The sequence below is a fragment of the Balaenoptera musculus genome, chromosome 8 (genome assembly GCF_009873245.2).
Source record: "Balaenoptera musculus isolate JJ_BM4_2016_0621 chromosome 8, mBalMus1.pri.v3, whole genome shotgun sequence".
NCBI classification, from domain to species: domain Eukaryota; kingdom Metazoa; phylum Chordata; class Mammalia; order Artiodactyla; family Balaenopteridae; genus Balaenoptera; species Balaenoptera musculus.
In genome coordinates this window covers 71,572,465-71,598,739 of record NC_045792.1, presented here as the reverse complement: position 1 = coordinate 71,598,739, position 26,275 = coordinate 71,572,465, and the positions used below count along the sequence as shown (strand labels likewise).

Sequence of the window (26,275 nt, the reverse complement as noted above, 5' to 3'; positions counted from 1 at the left end):
AAGAGGCTTGCTGCCCAACCTCTCCTCACCCTCTCCTGTGCACAGCCATTTCCCCCTGTGTCCGCCTGTCCCATCCCTTCCCCCCCCACCACACACACACACATAAGAACATCTCTGAGTCTCCCACCTGCTCCCTTCCTTGTCCTTCATGGCCTCATCCTCTCCCTGGTCCTCCTAGGTGAGTGCCCACGCCTGCTGTCACCATGACGACCATTCACCACAAGGAGATGCTTCAGGAGCACGTGTCCATGGAGTTCTCCAGTTCCACCACCCACATGCAGACCTTCTCCCAGACAACCAAGATTGTGGGAGGCAAGTAGAGTGGGATGGCTGGAGGAGGGGGTCAGTAATCAGGTAGGGGCAGCCTTTCTTCCTCCAGTCTTTGCGACTGCTGGGCCCCTCAAGAGCCCAAGATACCACCAGCAACCCTTCCCAACCTGTGTTTCTAATCTGTGCTTTGATAAAGCTTAGCCAGCCAGATGCTCACCCACAGATCCAACCTCCAGAAAAAAAGCTTAGGAAAAATCAGTCACATGGATGTGTGTGAGTGATTGATGAACTCTCAATTGCTTAAGATCAGAGCCATAGGCAAATACCATCTCTGATGGTAGAATTTCAGGCATGGAGGAAGTTAGGGAGGTAGCAACCTTATCTACCTATGAATAAGAATGCTGACCCTGCCTCACTTAAGAAAGAGAAGACCTGGAGCTGCCAGTGGAGAGAAGATGAACACATAAACAAGTGACTTGAGCTTCCAGGCACTCAGCCCTTGGGGACCAGACTTGGGGGAGGGCAGATCCAAGGGAAAGCTGAGAAATGGTCTCAGAGCAGAACAGATTGTTTTAGTCGTGTCTCTAGAGGAAAGTGATTAAAAGACAGCCAGGGACCAGGATATTGAATTCCTGTCCTCCCAGTCGTTGCCCCCTCCTTCAGAGTCCTCTGTGCACAGAGGTGAAGACCAGATAAACACTTTACACGGATTCCTCCTGGCCAGTGAGGCAGAGCAAGTGGAACAGCCGGGACTCAAGACCAGAAGTTGCAAACTCAACTGACTATAGTAGCGATTCTCAGCCCTGACTGCGCACCAGAGTCATCTTAGCGTAGGAGTGGGGGGAGAGGGGAGTGAAAAAAACAGCGATACGTGAGTCTCACCTCAGACGGTTAAATCTGGTGGTTTTTTGTTTTTTTTTTTTAAGATCTCCGGGGATTCTTATGTGCAGCCAGCGTTGAAAACCACTGGCCGATAGTGTCCAGGCAGGGAACATAAATGCAGAAAAAAGACTGAGGTGAACTGGACAGGATGTAGCCCATCTAAAGGAACAGTCACTCTTCACCTCCCTCCCACTGACTGTTACCATATGGGAATGTGAGTCCAGTGCTGAGGATCCAGAAATCTGCATTTTTATGTGAAATCTCTCAGTTTTTAGATGTAGGGCTATTTTTTGTTTAAACATTGTAAAGGTCAAATAAAAAAACATGTGTAGACCAGGTGCAGCCTTTAGAACTCTGGTCACTATTTAATGCTACTGGGGGACCAGAACTTCCAGAAGAGAAGCCCAAGAGACCCATAAAATCCCAAAGACAAGTTTCCTTCTAAAAGAGGAAAAAGTAGAACTCAAGGCTTTGACCCAATAAAAATTGACCAAAGGGGTGGATGAGGCGTTGGCTCCCCTAGTGGTTGAAATTTGCCATAACACAATGACCCACCGACTCTAAGGTCCTTGTTTCTCGGCCAGTGCTGGTCCTGCCCCCCGCTGACCTAAAATGCTCCACCGTCCCCTCAAGAAAAGGTCAGCCCTCCAATCCCAGGCTAAGCTCCGCCTGTAGCCCATTCTGACCTCTCGCCTGCCGCCACAGAGGAAGTCGTGACGAGGAAGTCCTCCAGCACCACAGAGTTCTTCAGCTTGGTGACGCGGAGTCCCAACATCCCTGCTGGCGAGAGCATCCCGGAGTTCGTGGATAAGCCTCAGCCGGTCACCGCGCCCGAGGGTGCGTCCCTCCCCGCGTCTCCCCAGGCCCCTGGGTGCTTCCCTTTCCTCCCCAGTGCCCCAGCCGCCACCACCACCACCACTGTCCTCTCAATACACAGTCACTGGCTGGGTCGGGCCGAGGGTCTCTGCCCTGCCCAGGGCTGGGAGCAGGTAGAAGGTGCAGCTTGGAGGCTAAGAGGCCAAAAATAGGTCCTGTGCCCACTGCAGGGGATAAAGCCATGTTCCGAGTCCGGGTGCAGGGGAACCCCAAACCCAACATCTCCTGGAAGAGAGAGAGCGGCGCCCCCATCAAGGAGTCCGCCAAGACGTTCTACGACAGCGTTAACAAGGAGCACGTGCTGCAGGTGCGAGGTCCAGTTACCCATAAGGTCGGAGGCGGGGACCCCTGGCATGGGCTGCAGGTCCTGTCGCAAACAAGAGATCCACAATGGAGACCCAAGAACTGGGAGATGGGAAAACGGGCTGTCATTGCCCTAGAGGAGGGGCAGGATAAGAGAAACCGTGTCAGGAGCTGGGGCGTTGCCAGAGTGAGCAGGGGACCAAAATTAGGGGCGGGGTAAGGCAGAGCTAGGACAATGCCAGAACAAGGAGGGGGCAAGACCAAATGGAAGAGAAAGAGAGGTTCCAGAAGGTGAGTGAGCCCAAAAGGAACGTGAAACCAAAGCTATGGGCGTGGCTAGAAGGGGCTAAGACCACGGTGGGCGGAGCCAGGCTGAGCTGGAGCGGGACCGGCACGGAGGGAGGGGCTGGTCCTAGAGTGTAGGTGAGGGTGAGGGTTCCTGGGCTCTTCAGGGGAACCTTCCAGAAGAGCAATGCCAAGGGCCGATCATCCTAAGGTCTAGCTATCTTCTGCATGCAGCCTCTGGCTCCAGACCCTTTGAGGAGAGGGAGGGATGGGTCCCTGGGAGACCTAGGCCTATAATTACTCCTGTTCCTCGTCCTGCCCGGACTTCCCACTGTGAAAGTCAAAGAGCCTCCCTTCTCCCCACAGACGCAAGTCGCTTCCTTCTCCTCCCGAAGGCGCATTCTAGGACCCTTAGCCCCTACAGCACACACCAGCTGCCCCAGAGCCCCCCCTACTGGCCACTCCCTACACAAGCTCATTCATTCGGCAAGCACTTTCCAGGAACCCACTGGTACCTAAGTGCCTTTCTACAGGCGCCAGGGCAGCCTTGTTCACCCCCATTTCCTCAGGGGCTCAGGCCAATACCTGGTACAGAGGAGTAAATCCGTGTTAAATAAAGGCGTACTCAGCCCAGTGCCAGAAACTGCCGATAAAGTTGCAAATCAGAGGAAGTCCCTGTCATCCAGGAGCTCACAGCCAAGGGGGAGAATCCAATGCAGAATCAGGCTTCAAACAGACACACGCACACTGACTGCTACCTGGCACTTCCCAATCACAGAGGCTGCTCAATCCTCCACACATACATCCAACACTCAGCTCCTCCCCCAGCCCAAAAGAAACACCCTCCTTTCCCATCTCACAGAGAGTCTCCCTGTTGTTCCCTCCCCACCTCCCCTACTAATGGCCTGACTCTGATCCAGCTGGAGCCACTGACCTCGGATGACTCTGACAACTACAAGTGCATTGCAAGCAATGACCATGCAGACACCATCTACACCGTGTCCTTGCTTGTGACCGAGGGTGAGCCAGCCCCGTTCTCCTGGCCTTTCCTCTTAGGGACCAAACTCCCTCTGTCTGACCCTGTCCCTCTTTCTGTCCTCAGGTCAAGAAAAATTGGATTTCAAAAAGATGTTGAAGAAGAGGTGAGGTTGGGAGGCTCCTGTGCCCAGGGTGTGGTCCCCCCACCCTCCTGGCTAGAGCTTCTGGAAGGCCTTTCAACAGCCCCCTGAGTTAATGGCCCAGCCTCCAAGAATCCATGGAGTAGGGAGGAGAATCTCATGGTTGGGAGAGGCTCCCTCTGTCTTCAGAGAAAGGCACTAAGTCCAAGCTTGGCACCCACTTCCTTCCAGGGGACCCCCTCCTCCCAAGAAGAAGCAGAAGAAGGTGACGGATGAGAAAGAGATGCTGGAGATTTTGTCCAAGGTGCCCAAGAAGGACTTTGAGAAGGTCTGCATGGAGTATGGTTTCACGGACTTCCGGGGGCTGCTCAAGAAGCTCAAAGGGATGAAGAAAGTGGAGGTAGAGGTCAGTGCCCATCAGGGAGCAGGGAGCTGCAGGCCAGGGGCTGGGCCTTACCGAAAGTGCTAGTGCCTGTGTGACTGCCGGTGGCAAGGTCTCCCCACCATGCACATGCATACTCAAGGGCATTCTCTACTGCAAGGGCAGGCAAGGAACTCAAGTCACCCTCCTTCTACCTCTTTTCTCTTCACCGCTCCCTAATGTATTTGCATGGACTTTGGAGTCAGACAGACCTGGGTTCAAAGTCCAGTTCTACTGCCTTATTAACTGAGTGAACTTGGGGGTCTCTCTGAACCTGTTTCTTCATCTGCAAAATGAAAATTATACTTTCCTTTTTCATTTGTTTTTGTGTTGTTGTTCTCATTCATTCACTCAACAACTCATGACTGTTAAGCATCTACACTGGAATTAGAAGGCCTATGTAATGGGCCCAGGTACATGGTGACTATTCCACAAATGGTGGTTCCTTTCTCTTCCCTTATCGTACCCATTTCCCCCTAAATCTTCAAGTTGTTCATTGTAGGGGGAGGGGGGTGGCGGGGAGCACAGTTATCTAATTAGCCTAGTCATTTCTCCCCAGACGTTCGGGGGGCTCCTCCAGCACTGGAGACACAGTCTGGGCAGATTCCAGATTCCAGATGCCTCTGACACCTGCCTTTTTGTTACCACAATCTCTCAGACCATCCAGATTCTGAAGCCCCTGGAAGACAGAGAGACCAAGGTGGATACCACGGTGGTCTTTGACTGCATAATGGAGCTGAAGGACCCCAATGTCAAAATGACATGGATCAAGGTGGGGAGAGCACCTAGGAAGGGCCCACCCTGGAATTTCATTTTTTCTCTGCACCCCTTTCCTTCCAAGACCCTCTCATTACCCATAAGCCCTGTCCTCTCCTCCATCCCATCAAAAGAATGCTATCTGGTATGGTTGAAACTGGATGAGAGCTGGGCTTTATTCTTAGATGTTCCACCAGTTTGCTGTTTGATTTGAGACAGTTACTTCCCTTTCTCTATACCTCAGTCTACCCATCTGAAAAGGCTGGATTAGATAGTCCTGCAGGTCACTGAAGATGGGCCTCTAAGAGAAAGTATCTAGTGAACTCATGCATATTAAGAGTTCGGGCCTCGGGAGAGGCAGAGACCCTGGATCCCACCGAGCCAGATGATGAGGCTAGAGAGATCTTAGGGGCCTCTGAATGTGTTTGAGGATCTTAGAGAGGTAGATATGTCACCTTCCAGCTCAGGCTGGCTTTGGGGAATGGAGACCTCTAGAAATCTCCTCCTAAACCCCTTCATCAGCTTTTCTACCTATTCCATGAGGCAGGATAATGAGCCACTGAGGATCCAGTACTCCCTGGGCAAGTATGACATGAAGCAGATGGGCACCAAGTACATGCTGGTTATTACCAACGTGAACATGAACGATGCGGGCACCTACAGCCTGTCCGTGGGCAACAAGCGGATAAGTGCAAAGCTCACAGTGCTGGGTAAGAGTGTGGGCACCAGGCAGCACAAGGAGGACACAGTCAGGGTCAGGGCAGAGGAATATCCAAGGATGGGGTCCATGGGGACATGGGAGGAAGGACCATGGGGCTGTGCACAGATTGCATGGGGATGGGAGTTAATGGAGGAGAGAGACATGGGGTGTAAGGGAGAGGACTATGAGATAAAGTGCTGTGGGGCAGTGTAGCATAGTGATTAAGAGTACAGCTTCTGGAGTTGAACTACTGGAGTTCAAACCCCAGCTTCTGTCACTTATGAGCTGTGTATTTGGGGCAAGTGATTTAACTTCTCTTTGCCTCAGTTTTCCCATCTGTAAAATGGGAAATAATGGTAGAGTCTACCTGTGTGAGAACTGAATGCTTTAATATGTGCAAAATGGCTAGAATAGTGCCTGGCACATATCTAAAATCACATAGAGAAATATTCTTTCTAAAATTGCTGTTAACATTACTGGGGAGGAGACCATATGAACATCATGGGAGGAGACTCTAGGATTCACAAGCAGAATGAAAGAAGGATGCTTCCCCCAACTGTGGGCTACAGGAGGCCAATGACACCTAAGTCTTTATGCCCCCCACTTCACCATCCTACCCCTCAGGAGGGACCAGGGATACAGCCCAATGAATGCCCCTCCTACTCTTTGCTGCAGATGAGCCTCTGAATTTCTTGGGAGAGATGAAGCCAATGAAGGTGACGGAGCGCCAGACAGCTGTATTTGAGATCCGCCTCTCCAAGAAAGTGCCCAACTTTGTGTGGAAGTTCAATGGAAAGGAGCTGAAGAGGGATGAAAAGTATGAAATCACTGTGTCTGAGGATGGTTTGACCCACACGCTTAAGATTAAGGATGCCAGACTCAGTGACAATGGCGAGTTCTCTGCCGATGCGGGGGACCTGGTTCAGAAGGCCCAGCTCACTATTGACCGTGAGTGTTTGGGCCAGAGCTTGAGGGGTGGGCTTCATGCCACAGCAACCTCCATGTGAGCATTCATTCATCCATCCATCCATCCATCCATGTATCTGTCCATCTCCTCCTTGCAAGGCCCTTTGATGGCTACTAGAAAGATAGAGAGTTCTCTCTGCTAATTCCTAGTCTAGTGGGAGAAGCAGGTGTGGAAATGGAATTAGAACAAAAGTTCTTAAGCAAGGAGTCAAGACACTCTAGGATCTTACTATCAGCTGGGAGATCATGGGCCAAGAAATTATTAGCCTTTATGGCTCTAATATCATATATTACAGCACATCACTCTTGACTACTTACATTCTTATATCATACCTAGTTTGGAGAGTTGCACATGATGGTGGGTCGTACATGTGAACCACTCTTGACACAAGTGACATGGAACAATCATTGCTGTGACTGAGGGAGACATGGAGGCTGTGAGAACCCAGAGAATAGGTACCACCTGGCAATGTCAAAAAGGATGTGATGAGATGATGGCAAAGCTTTACCAAGTAAAACAAAAAGGAGTTCAGTTTTCAGAGAAGGGGCAAGAGAAGAGGACATTCTCAGGAGAGGGAATAGCATGTGTAAAGGCCCAGACACCAGAGAGACAATGCAATTATGGCTGGAGCTCCAAGAGGACATTAGAGATATTGCCTGCAGTGCTGTGAGGAGGTAAAAGCTGTTGTCCCGTTTTACATATGAGGAAAATGAGACTTAGGGAGTGAATGCACTAGCACTTGCTAGTCAGCTAGCAAGTAAGAGGCAGAGCTGGGACCCTCCCTGCCGGGTACCTCTGTGAGTCGGGTACACACTTCATGTCACAAGGCCCTGTGGTTTCTAGGGTCAAAAAGAGGAGCAGGGCAGCATCTAGCTGCAGAAAAGGAGTTTGGGAGCAGGACCAAGTGTCTGTTTGTCTGTCCTTAGGCATCCCTATAAAGTTTGTGAGCACCCTCAAGAATGTGCGTGTGAAAGAGAGGAGCTGTGCATGCCTTGAGTGTGAGCGGACATCCAAGAATGTGACCCTGCGTTGGAAGAAGGACGGACAGCTGCTGGAGCGTAGCTCCAAATACAGCATGAACCATGAGGGCAAGCGAGCGGAGCTGGTCAACGAGGATGCACAGCTCAGTGACGGTGGCGAGTACACTGTGGTGGCCATGCAGGATGGGGACCCCACGGAATACTGCAGTACTGCTGTAGTCACTGTGGAAGGTATACATCCACCCTGTCAGTCCCCACTGACCAACCCCCCAGCCCTAACAGTTTCCTACTGTGGACACCCATCAGTCCCCTGACTGACTTCAATCCGCCTCCAGACCATGATCTAATTCTACCTCCCCACTCTGACCACCCCCATCTCCCAAATTCTGACCGTCTCTACCTCCTAGACCCTGACCATCCCTCATCTTTTGAACTCTATCCAAAATCCCTTGACTTCATCCATCCTTTACTTCCAGACTCTGACCATCCCCAGCAAACCTGGTCATCCCACACCCCTAGACCCTGACCAGCCCCTACTCACTATCCCTGACCACTCCTCACTGACCCTGACCACCCTCAACTCCCAATAAACTTTGGGCATCCCACAGACCAGCATAACCAGCTAAATATCTCAACTCCACTAACCACCTGCATCCCACCATCTAGTCCCCTTCTTCACCTGAGCATCCTAAGTCCCCACTGACCATCCTCCGATGATCAGCCCCCCATTAGCCATCTCCCAGAATTCCCAGTTGCCATTTCCCAATGCCACTGACTTTTCCCCAACCACCCCCCACCTACCTGCTCGAATGCCCCCACTGACCATTACCCACTTGCCCATTGCCAAACATCTTGCTCATCATAAATGATTTTGATAGACGCCACCAGCCCTCTTCCCGTAAGTCCCTTCCACCCCGATACCCTAACCCAGCCCCTGCCCCCTTTCTCTCGAGAGCGGCTGGCCACCGTGAAGAGCGGGATGTCCGACGTGCACGCGGCCACCGGGAGCCCGGCTGAGCTGTGCGTAGTGCTGAACGACGAAAAGGTGGATGGCGTGTGGCTGAAGGATGAAGAGGAGGTCCGAGGCAGGGGCCAGGAAAGGGAATGAAGGACGAAGGGGTCGACCAGGCATACACTCGCACTCATGACCGCCACTCGCCCCGCAGATCACGGACTTGACCGGCGTGCAGATCGTGAAGCAGGGTGCGGTACACAAGCTCATCTTTCCCAACATGGGGCCAGAGCACGAGGGCAAGTACACATTCAGGGCCAAGGGTGCAGAGAGCGAAGCCTCGGTATTTATTGCAGGTAAGGTCGCTGACCACTATGGACAAAGCTAGACCACGCCTGGCCCGCCCACCTACTCCTAGCTCCTCCCCCATCCCCCATGGGCTCCTCCTCCACCCCTCGGCTCCTCCCGCATCCCTGCTCTAAGAGCCTTTCCTGCCGCCCCTCCCTGCAGATCCTCCAACCATCGACCCATCGGTACTGGAGGCACTGGCCGCGCACCCGGTGACCGTGAAGGTGGGCCACACCGCGAACATCAAGGTGCCCTTCCGGGCAAAGCCACTGCCCAAAGTGACGTGGCACAAGGACGGCATGGAGGTGACGGAAGAGGAACGCGTGTCCATGGAGCGTGGGGAAGACCAGGCACTGCTCACCATTTCAAACTGCGCGCGGAAGGACAGTGGCATCATTATGCTCAAGCTCAAGAATGACCATGGCTCCGCCACAGCCACTCTGCACCTCAGCGTGCTGGGTGAGGCCAGGACCCTGGCTTGGCTGGGCTGGGGGCCCCACGCAGGCTGAGGAGAGAGTTGGAGTTCGGGTTGAGAATGGGAATGAAGTGCTGGCTTTGCAGCCAGAAGAAGCCCATTTCCTAACTTCCTAACTAGGTGGCCTTGGGCAAGTCCATTAACTTTCCTGAGCCTCAGCTTCACATCTGCGACAGGGTGGTTTTTTAAAGTGCCTATTTCAAGTGAATTTAAAGACTATAGCAGAGTGCACAGCACGTAGTTGACCTTCAGATGTTGCTGAAGTATTGTAACTGACTTGGAGATGAGGACGTGGTTGGAAGTAAGGTGGAAGTGAGGTAAAAGAGAGGTGGAATTTAGGATGAAAGTGAGGTTCATTGCGAAGAATATTGGATTTGGAAGTGAAATGGAGTGAGGGGAGGTGAGATAGGGTTGAGGATAGAATGAAATTGGAGAGAAAGATGGAATGGGGGTGGAAATGGTATTTGGGATGGGTCTGAACATAAAGTTAAGGAAAGAGATGAGGAGCTGGCCTTAGTGAACTCATATTCAACATGCAACACACATACACACACACACACACCAGCATCACCTCCTCCACCTGCACCTCCATCAAGCTGTGGGTTTGGATGGATTGGGTTTCAATTCAGTTCGGCAGCATGACTGAGCACCTCCTCTGTGTTCTCAGTACTGGGGACACAGGGATGAGTTATCCCCAGCAGTCCCTCAACCCAAAAGGGATAAAACCCGGCAGACATGTAATTATAAAATAAACTGTAATAAAAGAAAGTACTGGAGTTCTGGAAGCTGAGAGGAGGGGAGACCTTGTCTGGAAGAGGTAAGTGGGAATTAGCTGAGGTGGGGGTCCCTCAGGTCTCCAGTTCACTCATTCCTAGGCGGACAGGAATCTTGGCGGGGGGGGCGCAGGGATCAAGCTATTTGGGCAAGTCTTAGGAAAACAGTGACAGAGGGAAGGACAAGGGATCCTCAAAGCTCAGAATCTAACTATGTCTCAGTCTGGTGGACCTCCAACCAGTGGGATGAAGCCCTTCTGGTCCTTTGCTCCAAAGACACATTCTGATGCTATCTTCTGTCCTTAGACCGTCCCAAGCCTCCCCAAGGCCGGGTGGAGTTCCTGGAGCTCTCGGGTAATTGTGTGCACATGAAGTGGAAGGCCCCAAAGGACAACGGCGGGCGGCCTATAACACAGTTCATAGTGGAACGGAAGGCAGTCGGCAAGAAGTCCTGGATTAAGATTGGTGAGGTGGACGGCAAAGTCACCAAATTCTCCACCAACAAGGTGGAAGAGGGGAAAGCCTACCAGTTTCGTATCCTGGCCGTCAATTCGGAAGGAGTGAGCGACCCGCTGGAGACAGAGGAAGTGTTTGCAGGAAATCCTGTTGGTCAGTGAGATAGCCCCGTGCTCAATGGGGACCTCAGGGGCCACCGTGGGGACCTTCAGCTGGTGAGGAGTGCTGGTCTGTGGGAGATTCCGCAGGGTCATCTCTAGCTACCCCACGAGACAGATGGATTCTAGAGTAAGAGCAGAAGATCGTTTTGGATGGGAATTGTCAACTTTTTCCAGTCAGATCACATGCACAACACACTCCCGTGTGTATATCCAGAACTGTGCACGATTCCAGGGAGATAACTCCACTTGTTTCTCCATTCCAGAAATCATCCCATATCCAAGGGAGAGTAATGTTACTTTAGGGATAGCCTTGAATCCACTCTAATTTCTTTTCCAAAGAAAACCCTTGACAACATTGGCATTTTAATTATGATCACTAGTTAATTACTTGCTACACTCCTCCCAACTGATCTCCATGTTTCTGTGTGTCAAGACAGTACATTAAAAACTGTGCCACTGGGGATGCCACAGGTTGGAAAATTCAAGTTGGCGGTCTCTATCTTGGCTACACATTAGAATCACTTGAGGTCTCTAAAAAAATGCTGATTCCTGGTCTCCACCCTAGGCCAACTGAATTAGAATATCAGGACACAGGACCCAGACACTAGTTGTTGGTGGGGATTTTTGGGGTTTTTTACTCCCCACATGATATTAATGTGCAACCAGAGTTAATCATTGGCTTAAGTTTTTTTAAGGAAGGGACCAGAGCTCAGCATGGGGTGGGCAACTGTCTACATGCACCCCCTCCTAACCTCTGCCCTCTCTCTCTCTCCCACAGAGCTCCCTGGTCTTGCCTCCCAGCCCCAAGTGACTGACGTGACCAAAGAGGCTGTGACCATCAGATGGAATGCCCCCACCCAAGATGGGGGAGCCCCAGTGCTCAGCTACATTGTGGAGCGGAGGAAGAAAGGCAGTAACCTGTGGGTGCCAGTCAACAAGGACCCCATCCAGGGTGAGGTCGAGGGACAAAGGCCCAGGAGGGACCAAGGGAGACTTTGTTGGGTGGACCCAGGTACCCCTGCTGCTCCAAACATACTCCCTCCTCCAACTCCTTTGTGGGTTTTAATAGCATCTCATGACCCCCTCTTCCACATCCACTCACTCTATGGTCTCCTACCACGTGGACCACCCCTGGCCTCATTACCCCTCAAATTCCCATTTCAGGCACCAAGTACACTGTGGATGGTCTCCTGGAGGACACAGAATATGAATTCCGAGTTGTAGCTGTGAATGAGGCAGGCCCCGGACAGCCTAGTATGCCTTCCAGCTCAGTGGTAGCCAAGGACCCTGTCAGTGAGTATGGTGCTGCCAGGCCGCAACACATAGTGGAATTAGCCGTTTTGAGGTAGAAAGAGGATTTCTTCCTGGGAAAGTCTAACAGGAGGGGACCACACAGTCCCCACTCTCTGGGAGCTGCCAGCCCGATAGAGGGACAAGGTTCACACACAAGAGAAAGCCAGCAAATAAAGATTGAGAGTGAGGGACGGCGAGGAGGTGGGTGGAAAGAAGTTTTTATCAAATGTTGAGTATGTCTGGTTAGGTGAGGTAGCAGAAGCATGTTTGAGGATTGAGCAGGGGTGTTGGGTAAATGGTTGGGTGGGTGCTGAGCTTAGGTGGTGAGATGGGGATATCACACGTGAATGGGTGTGGTGCAGAGGGCTGAGCTAAAGGCCGGAGTTTTGAACACAGAGGGGTTGAGTGCATAGTGTATATTGAATGTGGAGGGTTTTGACTTCAAGGGTGAAAGTATTGAGACTGAGAGAATTAAATGTAGAGGTTGTTGAAGGTGAAAGGCTGGGTATTGAGCGTTTTAACTGTGAGTGTTGAAGGTAGAGGTGTTGAAAGTTAGGTTTCAGGGGTATTGAGTGCGGGAATTGGGCATGGAGTTGAGTGGAGAAGAATCTGGGGGCTGACTAGTTGTCTGTGTCACGCAGAACCCCCGGGCCTGGTGCAGGGCCTGCACGTGTCGGATTCCTCCAACTTCAGCATCTCCCTGGCCTGGCCGGAGCCTGCCGAGGGAGACCCACCCTCTGGCTACATCCTTGAGATGCGGGCTGAAGACACCAAGGAGTGGTCCAAGTGCACAAAGACCCCCATCTCGGGCACCTGCTACACAGTAGGAGGCCTCACCGAGAGGCAGAAATACTTCTTCCGAATCCGGGCTGTGAACGAGGCTGGGTGCGGGGAGCCTGTGGAGCTGGACGAGGGGGTCCGTGCTGTGCCACCACCAGGTGAGGGATGCAGGCAGGGCTGGGCTTTAGGCCCCAGCATCCTAGCCCCACACCTTCCTCTCTGGGACCTCATCCCACAGGAGAAAACTGGGCGATGCTGTGATCAAGAAAGAGTCGTCCATGCTTGTGCCTGGACAGAGCTAGGGATAACCCCAGGGGCTTCCCTGCCAAAAACAAACAAACAAAACGAAAACCAAAAACCCCACTCATTGTGAGCCGAATAGTATCTACTGTGTGCCAAGGGAGGTGTTAGGGATATAGAAAAAAATAAGACACAGGACCTGCCCTAAAGATTCTTATATAATAATAGAGGGAGACAGATGAGAAAAAATAAATAAATGCTTCACAGCATTGCAGGGTTGCTAGATGTCTGTATGGCCTGTAGTGATAGCATGAAGGAGAAGATGTTGGGAAAGGCTTTGGAGGGGAGGCTTAAAGCTAAGTCTTCTGGAAAGAGTGTTCCATGCTCCCATCTCTGTCTCCTCCATCTCAGCTGCTCCCAAGTTTGACCTCAGTGCCCGGCTGAAAAGTCACATGGTGGTTCGTGCTGGGACAGTCCTCTGCATCCATGCCACCTTCTCTGTGAGTCCTACCTGGCCCCCAGACGCCCACCACTTAACCAAGTTGGCTGCTACAGCTATCATAGTCTCTGCCTCTGCCCCTCATCAGACCCCTGGCCTCAGAGCCTGGCAGGAGACTCCTGGACAGTGGGATAGGGCCTGCCCCCAAATACCACCCAGGTGACCCCTGGTGCCCTCTTCCGTCACCACCCAGGGCTCACCATCACCCAGCGTGATCTGGCTGAAGGACGGCATGCCCACCAAGGGCAGGGAAGCCATCACCAAGAGCAAAAACCACTCCCAGTTCCTCATCAGCAGCACCAAGCGCTCCGACTCAGGGGTGTACCGCATCTTGCTCCAGAATGAGTTTGGAGAGGCATACCATGACATCCACGTGCGTGTGGCAGGTATGACAACAGGTAGAGGCCTGGGGAGGCATCGCTGCACACAATCCCTTGTGCTGCTTGAGTCCCTACCACTGTAAAGTCATGCCTTAGGTTGTCAAGGCTTCTTTGGCACCACAGAGCAATGCGGAGGGTTGTTTCCACTTTTTCTCAGTGTCTTGAAGCCCCAGAGGCATTGAACTAGGACCCAGCCCTTGTTTCAGTCTCAGTCATATCTGGAGAGCTTCAGGACATATGCAGAGTAGGGTCTGTGAGCATAGAGAGAGCAGAGAATGGGTAAGAGGCAGGAGGGACAGATGGAGAGGAGTCCATTAAAACTTGGGGTAATTTGCCTATATGTTATTGGAAATACTTTTAAAATTTGTGATGTGGTCACCGAGAAAGACTTTTGGGGGAAACTCCACAGTCCCACAGTGTCATTGCCATACAGCTTCATTAGAATTCTTGAACCACAGCTGAAATGAGCCTTCTATTATTTTTCAGTCCCCCCAGATATTTAGAATTTTAATAATAAAGGTGGTGGGTAAAAACTTTGGAAAGAGCCTTTTCATTATCTTAGGTTGCAGTAAACTTTGTAGGTTTTGAGGTTTAACACATTGTGTATTATTAAATTTACATTAATCACTATGCCAAAGAGTATGTGAAACATTCTTTTGCATTGATGCATTTTGTACCTCTCTCCATTAAAATCATAACAGCCCCCCCAAATTGGGTGACCTCTTAGAGACGGCTGGAAGCTTTATAATAAAGCCCTAAACCCCCAAGAGATGAAGGGGTGAACTTTTATTGAACAGATCCTACATGCCAGGCACTTTACGCAACATTTCCATGATAGTTATTTTTAGCCTCATTTTGCAAATGAGGAAATGGGTCTCAGAAAAGATAAGGAACTTGCCAAAGTTCACAGGGCTAGTAAATGGCAGAGCTACACTTCATAAATAGTTCTTTCTGACTCGAAGACCCCCAGCTGCCTGAGAGTTAGAAGAAGGTAAGGTGCCCCATCCCATCCTCCTTAGGGCTTGACAGGTAGCGGGGGTGGGGGCACGATACTTCAGCCCCCCAGGGTGGCTGACGGACCTTCGGACCCTTCCAGATTTTCCGCAGCCACCCACAAACCTGCAGCTGTTCGAGGAGGTCCCCAACACGGTGACTCTGACCTGGAACCACAGCCCCGACGTGCAGGAGGACAGCGAGGCCCACTACGTCATCATGAAGCGGGATGCCAGCACCGCCACCTGGTTCACTGTGGCCGAGCACGTCTTCAGCAACAAGTACATGGTGACCGGGCTATTCCCCGCCAGGAAGTACTACTTCCGAGTGCTGGCCCGGAACGAAATCGGTGACAGCGACCCACTGGACTCCAGGGATACCTGGCTCGTCAACAAGGACAAGAGTGAGTCTGGGGACTTGGGGGTTCAGGTAACGTCTGGGATCCCTGATGGCGGGGATGAAATAAGGGTTGCAAGGGGTACCCGAGATTTGAGGTAAAATCTGAGGAGCACTGAGGTGAAAGGGTTAATTAACATCAGGGACCCTGGGGAAAAAAGCAGAGGTCTGGAAGCCTAGGGGAGGAGATTCCTTTGGGGTACACTGAGGGGTGGGACTAACGCGGAGGTGGGGAGGTCCCCTTGGGGGCGGGGATGACAGTGGGGGGCCGGAGGGTGAGGAGGGGATGTGGAGCTGAGAGGCAGTCTGAGCCGAGAGGCTGACTGAGGTCCTGACTGAGGACTCAGGGAGGGTCCAAGGAGCGGGGATGACATCCAGAAACCCTGGAGGGAGGGGATTAAGGGTAAGGATAGCTGCGGAAACTTGAAATGAGGGCCTGAATTGGAGAGAGCGGAGACCGGGAGGGCGTTGGGAAAATCTTGGATGGGGAGTTAAAAGCCAGATAACAGCTCGGGTCCGGAGACTGGCGGCTGGAAAGAAGTCTAGGACGCCCGGGTCTGGAAAAGCGTAAAACCCCGCGGACCTGGTTTAGGTCTTGGAACCCATGGGGGTGGGGGGTTGGCGGAAGGGGAACCTTAGGAACCAGTATAAAGTCGGGGCCCCAGAGTTGATAGCGCGTGGGAATCTAACCCAGGTCCTCCGGGTTCCGTGCGCTGGGTCTCCGGGGCGTCAGGAGCTCTAAGCCGGCGCGCGATGGATGGGGGCCTTGGGGTGCGCTCACCGCCCTTCGTGTCCCGTCCGAGCAGTCGAGGACCAGAGCGCCAAGCTGAAGCCGTACCAGCAGAAAGACTGGCGCCACGCGCCGCGCTTCCTGACCCCGCTCAAGCCGCACACCGTGCTGCGCGGCCAGGACTGCACCATGACCTGCGCCTTCCTTGGGAACCCACGGCCCACAGTGACCCTCTACAAGGGCGACGTCAACATCACGGGCAACTCCAAGTTCTGGTACAACTCCACCAGCGGCGTGTGCACCACCGTCATCCCCACCTGCACACTCAAGGACAGCGGGGAGTACAGCGTACTGGTGGAGAACGAGCTGGGCAAGGACCGCAGCGGCTGCACGCTCACCGTCTACGGTGAGGGTTGTGTGTCCCGTGTGGGGCGGAGGCGCAAAATGGCGGCCTCCTGAGCCGTTGATCGACTCTTTTCCTGTGGCTGGCGCAGGCTTTTATTTAATCTGACATGGGGTGGTGTAAACATTCTCCACCTGGCCATAGTTCGTACCACTGTCCCGTCTTCTCGATGTCATTTGTTATGTGCCTGGCCCCTGCAGACTTGGGAGTTTGCAGTCCCTCAGCAGTCTGTAGTTTGCAACCCTTGGTGGGCCTAGACTTGCATTTGAAAAAGACGCCAGTGATCAGGCCTAAACCAGACTTACCGATCACAGTCTCCCTGGCAGGGTTCTGGAAGGAATCTTTATGTTTACAAATTTTGCAAGTGGTTCTGATGTGCAACCAAACTTGAAGACTGCTGGTCTGGGATAAGGATAGATGGGAGGCACTGAAGGGAACCTAGTGGAGGGAGGCCCTCCCTCTGCACATACGTGTGCTATGTTTCTGCTCATGGGTGCACATATAGGGGAAATGTTCTATTTCTTCCTACACACTCTACTGTCTTCACAGCTAAACAGCTAGTTGCATGAACTGTCTAAATGCAAAGATGACCTGTTTTGCTCCTCTTTGTTTAAACTCCCTCCTAGCTTTCCTATGATCCTTTAGATAAAATCACAATCAACAAGGCACCCCACCCCACCCCCCAACCATCTACCTCTCCAGCCTCATCCTCTGCCACTCTCTGAAGTCTCCATGGCAAACTATTGGTGTCCATGGTTTCCATGGTTACAGATGCCTTTTTTTTTTTATCCTGTTATAGATGCCTTTCTCTGGGGAAGGGACCTGGTCCTGTTGCTCTGTCTCTCAAGTACTTAGCTAAGTGTCTGGCATTGAGATGACGCCTCTACAGTGGCTGCTGAACTGTGTAACAGAACTAGGCCAGGGAAGGCCCTGTGGGAGACATCCAGCTCTCATTCCACAGCTAGAGAGATCCCTGACAACTTAATTCTGGTTGTAAGCACATGGGCACAGGGCCCTGGCTCCAACACTCACCAGCCACGTGACCTTGGCAAGCCACTCTGAGCTTGTTTTCCCATGTACTGCTTAGGGCTGTTATGATGATTAAATGAGATAGTGCACAGAAGTGCCTGGCACAATGCGTGGCAAATACGAAATGCCGAATAACTGGCAGCTCTTGGCCCCACACATTCAGCTGACCTTGGGAGACTGGGGCTGGCAAGGACTGAGGATCCCGGGCAGGGTCCAGCCCCTGGTTCCTGCATAGCGACTGCAAGTCCAGCAATTTGTAGTTTCCCTTACCCCAGCATCATTCACACTAACAAATACTTGCTTTGCTCTTTCAGACGAAGATGACAAGGCAATTCTAGCCTCCGTCACTGAGAGTCTGCAGAAGAAATCAAAGTACCTTATGTGAGCTCCAGACCAGACCAGGCATCAGGAGGATGCTGTGATGTGGGTGGGGCTTCTTGGCCCATCCTCTGTGTGTGGTCCCAGTGAGACAGACCCGGTTCCCTCTGTGGTGCTTGTCAACGTAAACATTCAGTGAAGGCACGGGACAATAAACTGAGTGAGTGCGCCTGTGCCTGTTCCTAACCATGGTGTGCAGCAGGGACCAAGGAGTTAGACTTGGGCATAGGATACATAGAACCGTGACCCCTGAGGGCTCGGTCCAAACCCACCCACGTGGGGAATGACCAGTCCCCTTCTGACTGGGCCTCGCCTTGCCTTCCCCTCCTCCACAGCCACACTGCGCCCTGCCCTCCCTCCGGGCATAGTGCGCAAAGTCTGCATCTTTCTCCCCATCCTGCCCTTCCCATTTCTTCACTCCAGGTAGGTGTGTCTTCAGAGTTCAGGGGTTGGAAGGGATCAGGACCTTGCCTCTTTAGTGTCTGGGGTTCCCACTATTTGAGAATTAGAGCATCTGAAAGCTAGAAGGGATTGGTCATCCTGCTCGCCAGCTTTCAAACTTATGTTTTGCAGCAGAAAACCCTTCCTTTTAAAAAAAAGAAATCTTAAGAAGCTACTGGACTTGAAACAAGGATAGGGGGTCTTTGAGCCTCCCTCCTCTACTTTATTCTTTTGCTAGCTCCCACTAGCAGGGATCTCTGTAAAAACCCTAGTTTGAAAATCACTGATTCATTCAACACCCATATGGGGCTTGAGTCTCTTTATCACATCCCCACAACTGTACAACCCCTCTACTGATGGCGTATTCACCACCACCCAAGGCTTCCCTTTTTACTTCTGGGTCAGGGCGCTGCCCATTAAGATGCAAATGCCCCTGGAGTGGGGTGACACGTTATTCTGCCAGGGCTTCACATCTAGAGTATGAACCAGACAATCTAATCTCATTCCTCCCAGCTGTTCAACTGAGCCCAGAGTCCAGGAAGAAAGGAGATGCTTGAAGGGAATCTGGATCATTTTGGAGCAGCTGGCAGGTCTGGGGTGGGGAGGGGAGGAGTTGGGTAGCAGTAGAGGACACTGGGTAACTAGGAGTCACCAAAGGTGCTGGGCACCTGTGCACAGGGGAGTGCCTCAAGGACAAGTTTGGACGGTGGAAAATACTAGCCATCCCCCATCCTCTTGATCTACATCCTCACCCACACACGTGAGCAGGAAGGGAGACAAGCTCCAACCAGCAGTGTCAACAGAGCCAGGGAGCCAGCCTGGCGCCAAGATGCACCGGCCAGGACTGTGACCCAGGCTGTGAGGACATCCAGGGCCCCTGGCGCCATGCCCCACACCCCCACCTCTCCAAGACAGGCACGTGCCACACAGGCAGACAAGCAGAGCAGCCAATGGCCCTTGGGTATTTTTTATTTTTTTTCACACGAGCAATCGGATGGAGTTGTCCCATCCTTGCTCCCCTTGCATTGAATGTGCCTTGGGTCTTATGACCCTAGAGTGTCACTGGAGCCCCCTCCTCTCACTCCCAGTGCAGGAGGGGCAAGGAGGAAAGACCTGAGAGTGGGTGTGTATGTGGGGGGCGTCCCAGCTCTCTGAGCCAAGCTCAGCAACCCCTCAGCAGCTCCCTGAGGCCCTCTCCCTAAAAGACTTTGACACACAGCAGGTCAGAGACAGCTGGCAGAGTAAGACATAGATAGGCTGGGAGACAGACTACACACACAAGACTCACATACAGATGCACACACACAGGCTGGCCCCTTCCTTTGGCGTGGTTCACCCTAGCCCTGGGGATAGGGTCTGAGGGTGGTGGTGTGGGGCCTGAGTTCTGGGATGGCCTTTGAGAGATGGGACCAACTTGAATCCTTGGTACCCTAAACTCCCAGACCAAAGTAGTCCCCAATCTTGCCTACCTGGATAGACACCCCTTCACCTTCCCACCCAACACTTAGAGATTAAGATTGTTCAAGTAACAAGGATAGATGTGGGAAAGGGAGACTCCACCCCATCCAATCTTCCCAACTAGGGGCCTGTGAAAGGGGGCTTCAAGCCCTGGACGTGGGTCATCTCAGCACAGACTCTTCCCCTCCTCCCTCAACTCTGTGCAAATCAGAAAAGACTGGAAGTGGGTGAGTTAAACTCTTCCATCTAGTAGAAGTAGGGGAGGTTAAGAGGATGAGCACCATGGCCCTCCGGAGGGGCTCTGACAGTCTGGATGGGGTAGAGGTGGGGAGATATCTTCTTCTGGCTCCAGCAAGGAGCATCAAGCTGGCTCTTTTTAGTTCTCAGCATTGTCCTGGACCACTAGCTTTGCTAGAAAGATCCTTTTGCTGCTTATCCCCTCAAACTTGTGCATTTCACAGGCGGTACCTGCTGCCCCAGGCTGGTACTACAGCCACCCTGATCCAGCTCTTGGAAGTTCCCAGGTTCTGGACCCCAGCGCCAGGAGAAGAGAGGGGTGACCAGATCCTGGCCCCTCATTTCGCCTTGCTCGGTCTGTAGTCTTCCACTGGCTCCCGGCTCTCGACAGCTGACAGGGCGATGAGCATCTGGGCGGCGTAGTAGGTGGACATGATGAGGGCCCGCGAGTAGGGCACAGGAAAGCAGAACTTGTTGAGGGCGATGGTCAGGTCTGAGACAATAAACAGCAGTGCACCGCTGCCCGCCGCCAGCTCAGTCCAGCGCCAGGCAGTCCCAACCAGCTGTAGCCCTGCCACAGCCCGCCAGCCCATGAAGCTGATAAGGGCCATATAGACCCCCACCAGGTAGGTGAAGGCACCTGTGAGGCATGGGTAGAGGAAGGCATAGCACAGGCCCGACAGTACTGCCATCACCAGACCTGTCCGAAGAGCCAATGGCCGCATGCCAAAGGCCGAGGCATAGAACATGTGGGTCACAGCAAACATCAGCAGACCTAAAAGTGAGAGGGGATGATGGGATGTTGAAGCCAAGCTCAGGTGAATAATGAGTAACAGGAGGTGGGGGTAGGAGTAGAGTGCTTGGGATAACCCAGGAGCTTTCTTTTGGGAGTAACAGGGGTGGGAAGAAATCCATGAAGGCAAAGATACCCTCCCCAACTCTCCTGTGGCACTCCAGAACTGATCACCATATCACCGGCAGGGTCATCCTCCAACAGGGGCCCCAACAGTCTTTGGCCACAGAACCCCTCAAATTCCCCATATTCTTGTTAAAAAAAAAACAAAAACAAAATAACCTCCCTTTCCCAAATCCTTGGCCCCCCAGGGTCCTCTAGCCCCCAACCCCAGGATTCCACCCAGGTAGTTACTGTGATGACTGACCGTGCACAAAGTAGCCCTGGTCCTGCCAGATGAGGAAGGCATCACCTAGAGCAGAGAAGACGAGCCCCACAAAGATGCGGGTGGCACTGGGGTGGGCCAGCAGGAATCCTAGGCCGTGGGCCAGAAGGAAGAGCCAGAGGCAGAAGATGGGCAGACACTTGATGAGGGCGCTGACCCACGATGGGCTGGACAAGGGCAGCCAGAGCACAAAATACACACAAGTGGCTTTGAAGAAGGGCACCAGCTTGGGTCCCTCACTCTTCACCTGGAGGACATAGGACAAGGGCAGCACTCAGAGCGTGGGAGCTCAGAAGCCCAAAGCGGGGCTCAGAGCCAGCACCCTCAGCCCAGGCATCCACCCCAAAGACAGGCCCACCTCCCAAGCAGAGAGGATTGACACACAGAAACCCAGTTTGGCCTGCCCCAAGCAGCCAGCAGAGTCTGAACAAGCCCATCATTACCCTGAGGCTTAATTGATTTGGAAGAGAAAGGGCTCCACTGTCCCTGCTAGTTGCATCCATTCTTGGCCCTGGGGCAGGACCAGAATAGTCACTCACTGCGCAGAAAACAGACTTTGCAATAGTGTCCCGTCCTGCAGCTCAATGCTTCTCCCTTTCTGCCCCCTCCCTCTCCTTCCCCAAAGCCCCTTTAGCCTCTCTCTGCCAGCATCAGCCCCCAGCTGTCTGGAATAGAGTGGAGTCAGCAGGAAATCACAGAGACGCCACAACTGGCCAACTCGTGATCCTCAGCAGTAGGGCCAGGACACAGGCCCAGCGACACCAGGTGAGCGCCAGGAATGTGTGAGGGTGGGCACCGTCAACCATCTCAGGCCCCACAGGCTCTCTCCCTGGCCAGTCTGCAAACTCAGCCTCCACTCCAGCTGCCCCAGCCTCAAGGTACCATCAAGGGCAAGGAGAGGAGACAGGGATGCTGCCTAGAGAAATGGACCCATGAGTTAGGAGCAAGAAAACTGTCCCTGAAATACCAGCAATCTCAGGAATTGGGGGGTTGGAGAGGGTGTCAGTCAGCCTCATTTCCCAGAGAACAACAGCAATTCAAGGCACATCAGAAAGAGAGGCAGGAAGGGGAGGGAGAGGTTCTCTTCCCAGCTTTTGATCAGAAGCCAGCAGTCAGGCTGGGAGGAGATGAGGAACTGAGAGGGGGAAGTTAGAGCAGCTGACTTGGTCTCAGCCAGATTAGGGGGGAGGGCAGCTAAAGAAAGGTTGTGTCCAAGGCCATGCAGGCACCAGGGGGCTGCTGCAGATATTCTGAATCTGTGATCCCCTGAAGCTCCTTTTCTTGGGCCTCTGGTACCGGGGCTCTGAGAGTGATTCATAGCAGCTGAGGTTTCCGGTATACTCATGCTCTGCCCAAAGTGATAGGCCTCTGGCTGGGTGAGCCGCCCAGCACAGGGCTCTAGGTACACACTCCGACTCTCAGACCTCCAGTCCCTGGTTACCTGGGACTGAACAGGCTGTGATGAAGGAGGCTGGGAAGAGGCAGATGGTGGGTCCAGGGTCTAAGCCTGCCCTGGCTCTGCCAGGGGTGAGAGCAGTGAGAAGAGATGACTAAGTTCCTTCCTATGGAGATTCCCCCATGCAGGCTGGTCAGGGCAGGGACATGGGCAGAGGAGGAGACAGCTTATCCTCACAGTCCCCCGATCTCCCCAGCCTCCACCTGCCAGCCCTTGGAAGCATCTACTCCACACCCCTCCCCCAGCCCCATATTTCCTAGAAGGAGAAACAGCAGTAGCAGCTGGGGAGGTTTTGATAGTCATAGAGAACCCAGCACTAGGAGGAGGAGGGGGGCGGGGGAGAGACAAAGGTTCAGGTGAGAAAGTCTGAACAAGGGGTGTCAATAGAGAACGACCTCTTTTCCTCCAGCGCGTTATCAAGGCTGTTTAGACTCAGAGGCGTGCCCTGCACCTCCCCAGACTTCTCTATAAGATGAGGAAGGGGAGGAAACAAATTTGGAACAGGATTCCCAGGAGGTCCCAGTCACCCTCCTGCTCTCCCCCGCCCTCTCCCACGCCTCGCTGTGGTCTGCCCACGCAGAAGCCTGCGGCCGGCTGCCGTCCCCTTCCTCTCCCAGGCAGCGATCCAGCCAACTCGCCCCAGACACACAGCGATCAACAAAGTCACGCTTCCGAGTCACGTGCCCACTGTCTTCCTCCCTCCCTCCGACCGGCGGCGGGCGCGCGGAGGAGGGGCGCAGAGGTTTGGGATGCGGCGGACCGTGACAGCGTCGACTCCCGCCTGGGGACGCGGCCGCCGCGGGATCCCTGCCCTTCCTCGGCCCCCGGCTGCTTGGCCTCCCGCAGCCCAGTCCCCAGGCCGGTGGGCTCTGGCCGCGCCGGACACTGGCTCGCTCGCTCACACACTCACCACAGTGACCGGGGACACCATGGCGGAGGCGGCGGCCGCAGCAGCTGGCACCCAGCTCCGGGCTGCAGCTGCCAGGACGCGCCCGCAGCCAGGTGAGGAGGCGACGACGTAACAAAGCCCCAGTGACGGACAATACCTCCCGCGCGCCGGGCGCTGAGGGTTCTGTCTGCGATCCCCACGACGTCACTGCAGACAGGGCCAATGAGCAGGCTGGAGTCGGCTGTGGGGGGGGGGGGCGGGAGGAGTGAGGGTGGCTGGTGATGCGGGCTAGACCCCGCCCACCACCCACCCACACTCCCACACCCTCACACCCACACACCCGGCCGCTACTGCCCAGGGTAGAGAGGCTTGCCTATCCCTGGTGGCTGGAGGCGGGGCCCTGCAGGTCCCGCCCCTCTGGGAATCAGTGCCGAGGCATCCTGGAAAGTAACCGTGACCCCAGGCCCTGGGTGAGGACGGAGATTGGCCGAGAGACAAACACATTCTTGCTCTGGTCACACGGCTACACACATTTTTCTCATAACCCGGGGATAAAAGGCAAAGACAGATTCCCTTCAGCCTTTAAACATGCATTCCACACGGACACAGTTACAATTAGACCCACAGCCTTCACTGTGTACAAACCCACATCCAAATGGACCCACGATAGTCAGCAGACGTACAACTTTCAACATGAAAAGACACATGTAGCAGCCCATAGACCCATACATATGCACAAACACACACAGGATCACAATTACTCTTAGGCATCAAACAAGTACATGGACACAAAACGGACAACCGCAGATGGACACACATCCTTCAAGGTAAAAAGAGACACATATATAGGCATGCAGCATCCTACAGACCCATGAGAAACCCAGTTACTCAATTGCCCTTAGGCACACACTTCTCACAACTCAGACACACAAGAACACACCAGGAATGATAGATAGGCAGACCTGAGCATACTTAAGGACACAAAGGAGTGTGAACTAACTCCACCAAAAATGCAACTTAAGTTGATGTTACACAGACTAAAAGTACACAGGCACATTTGGAACCAAGCATGTTCAGAATCATGGGAATTACATGAGAGAAATGGTAGGCAGTCAAATAGACTGGGACTTAGTCCCAGGTTTGCCACTTCCATGCTTCCCCTCTCTGGCCTTGATTTCTTCATATATAAGATGAGTGGATGTTCTCCAAGGTTCCTCCCAAGCCCAACATGTGTAGGATTGGGAAGGGCAAGGGCTGCTGCTTTCAGGAAATTTAAGTCTAGGGGTCTTCCTGGAGATGGAGATTTCAGATACATCTTAAAGGATGGCCCGGTGGTCTTTGATCTGCCATAGGAGGGAAGTAGCTGTGTGTCAGGCTTTGGGAATTGGGGTGGAGTAACCAGCCCTACTTAGCTCTAATTAGCAGCCATAAAGGAATTTTAGCATCATGAAGACACTGAGGCCCTAGTGCTGGACCCCCCCTTGTGCTGGCTGGGGAGAAGCCCACAGACTGAGATCCCCTGTGAGCCCCTCCCACAGTGGGCCTCTTCTTTTTTCTTTTGGACTCTGCCTACTTTCCCTAAAGCCTGTGTTGTCCACTTGACACCCTCTCAGAGGAGGGAGCAGCCCTCTTCTAGTGACAGAATTGAAAAACAGAGATTCAGAGCCAGGAGCAATAAGGGTGAGAGCCAAGGCTTGGGACTGAGGCTCACCCCCAGCCTTCCCTCATCCCCTCCAGGCTCTTCCTACACAGAGTCCCAGTGGCCAAGGAACTATGCGTGTTCTACTGTGGGGAGATTCACCTTACCAGAATGGGAGACTAGAATTGCTGCCCCAGGGGCTTTGTCTCACACACACACACACACTCCTACAAAGTGTGCTGCCTGGAAAGAACACTGGATTAAAAGTTAAAATACTGTACTTAGTACTAGTCCTTCCTCCTCTGTGACTTACTAGTTATATAACTGCGCACATCACTCCATTTTCAGAGCCTCAGTTTTTTCATCAGTAAAATGGAGGAATTGGGCCAGAAGATATGTGCAAATGTGTCAGTTTTCCAGCCAAACCCTTTAATGTCACCTAAGGGATACTTCTCAGAGAGTGGCCAAGTCAGGGCATTTTTCATTTCTCTGGATGTTAGTTTCCTATCCATAAAGATGAGAGGGTGAGACTATAACCGTGGCTCTCAACAAGTGGGGCCTATCAGAATTACTTGGGAAGCTTTTTAAAAACATAGATACCCTTGTCCCACGTCAGACCTACTAATTAAGTGGCACAGACTGTAATAAGCTTGAATACACCAATACCTAAATAGATAAGACATGAGACCTAGAATTGTAATCCACAGGGCTGTGTCAATGTTTGATTACTCAGTAGGCAAGAATCATACACATAGGTCACCCACAAAGCAGAAGCATCTCCCCTCCATGCTGGTTATTCTGTTTGCCCTCCTACCACCCAGATCCATTCTTGGCCCTTCTCCACCCTGCCCCTGGAAGCTGACCTCTGTGAACTGTAGCAGTAGGGTTCACTCGTTCTCTGGCTTCTGATTGAGTTCAGTTAATGAGAGGCAGAGGCCGATCTGCAGTTGGAGGAGAACATGCTAGAGGTCCTCACCCTCTACCCACCCCCACAATGAGCCTGCTGGCTGAGACCGAGTTTCCCATAGTGGCTGTGCTCCTCCATGGCTACAGCTCCAGGCTCCCACCCTGGACCTCAGGCCTAGGGTTGGCAACAGCTTCCCGCTGTTGCTAGTCTTCAGCCCTGACTACTT

At 53.0% G+C, this 26,275-nt stretch overlaps 2 protein-coding genes across 2 annotated transcripts; one reads left to right on the top strand and one right to left on the bottom strand.

Annotated features, from left to right (window-relative positions):
• Positions 1 to 203: 203 nt before the first annotated feature.
• On the top strand, positions 204 to 17,851 carry IGSF22 (immunoglobulin superfamily member 22). The gene is made up of 22 exons (XM_036862258.1): positions 204 to 312; positions 1,858 to 1,989; positions 2,199 to 2,335; positions 3,537 to 3,636; positions 3,719 to 3,758; positions 3,966 to 4,140; positions 4,814 to 4,927; positions 5,459 to 5,621; positions 6,287 to 6,559; positions 7,505 to 7,789; positions 8,512 to 8,636; positions 8,725 to 8,866; positions 9,021 to 9,317; positions 10,413 to 10,715; positions 11,502 to 11,675; positions 11,888 to 12,016; positions 12,658 to 12,954; positions 13,448 to 13,536; positions 13,729 to 13,921; positions 15,012 to 15,311; positions 16,111 to 16,440; positions 17,781 to 17,851. Exons 1-22 carry the CDS (start codon positions 204 to 206, stop codon positions 17,849 to 17,851), a joined length of 3,978 nt encoding a protein of 1,325 aa, XP_036718153.1.
• A 1,405-nt stretch (positions 17,852 to 19,256) lies between these two features.
• TMEM86A (transmembrane protein 86A) lies at positions 19,257 to 23,723 on the bottom strand. The gene is made up of 3 exons (XM_036862259.1): positions 23,525 to 23,723; positions 21,141 to 21,405; positions 19,257 to 20,755 (listed from the first exon to the last, which is right to left on the bottom strand). The coding sequence occupies exons 1-3, from the start codon at positions 23,543 to 23,545 to the stop codon at positions 20,319 to 20,321; spliced, it is 723 nt and encodes a 240-aa protein (XP_036718154.1). The 5' UTR covers positions 23,546 to 23,723; the 3' UTR covers positions 19,257 to 20,318.
• Between the last annotated feature and the right edge of the window lie 2,552 nt (positions 23,724 to 26,275).

Bases quoted from the DNA above. Each gene is read 5' to 3' on its own strand.
- IGSF22 (XM_036862258.1), top strand. From the start codon at position 204: ATGACGACCATTCACCACAAGGAGATGCTTCAGGAGCACGTGTCCATG. The intron at 5,622-6,286 runs GTAAGAGTGTGG...TCTTTGCTGCAG, and splicing joins TGCAAAGCTCACAGTGCTGG to ATGAGCCTCTGAATTTCTTG. The intron at 12,955-13,447 runs GTGAGGGATGCA...CCTCCATCTCAG, and splicing joins CCGTGCTGTGCCACCACCAG to CTGCTCCCAAGTTTGACCTC.
- TMEM86A (XM_036862259.1), bottom strand. From the start codon at position 23,545: ATGGTGTCCCCGGTCACTGTG. The intron at 21,406-23,524 runs GTGAGTGTGTGA...TATGTCCTCCAG, and splicing joins TGGTGTCCCCGGTCACTGTG to GTGAAGAGTGAGGGACCCAA. The intron at 20,756-21,140 runs GTCAGTCATCAC...TCTCACTTTTAG, and splicing joins CCAGGGCTACTTTGTGCACG to GTCTGCTGATGTTTGCTGTG.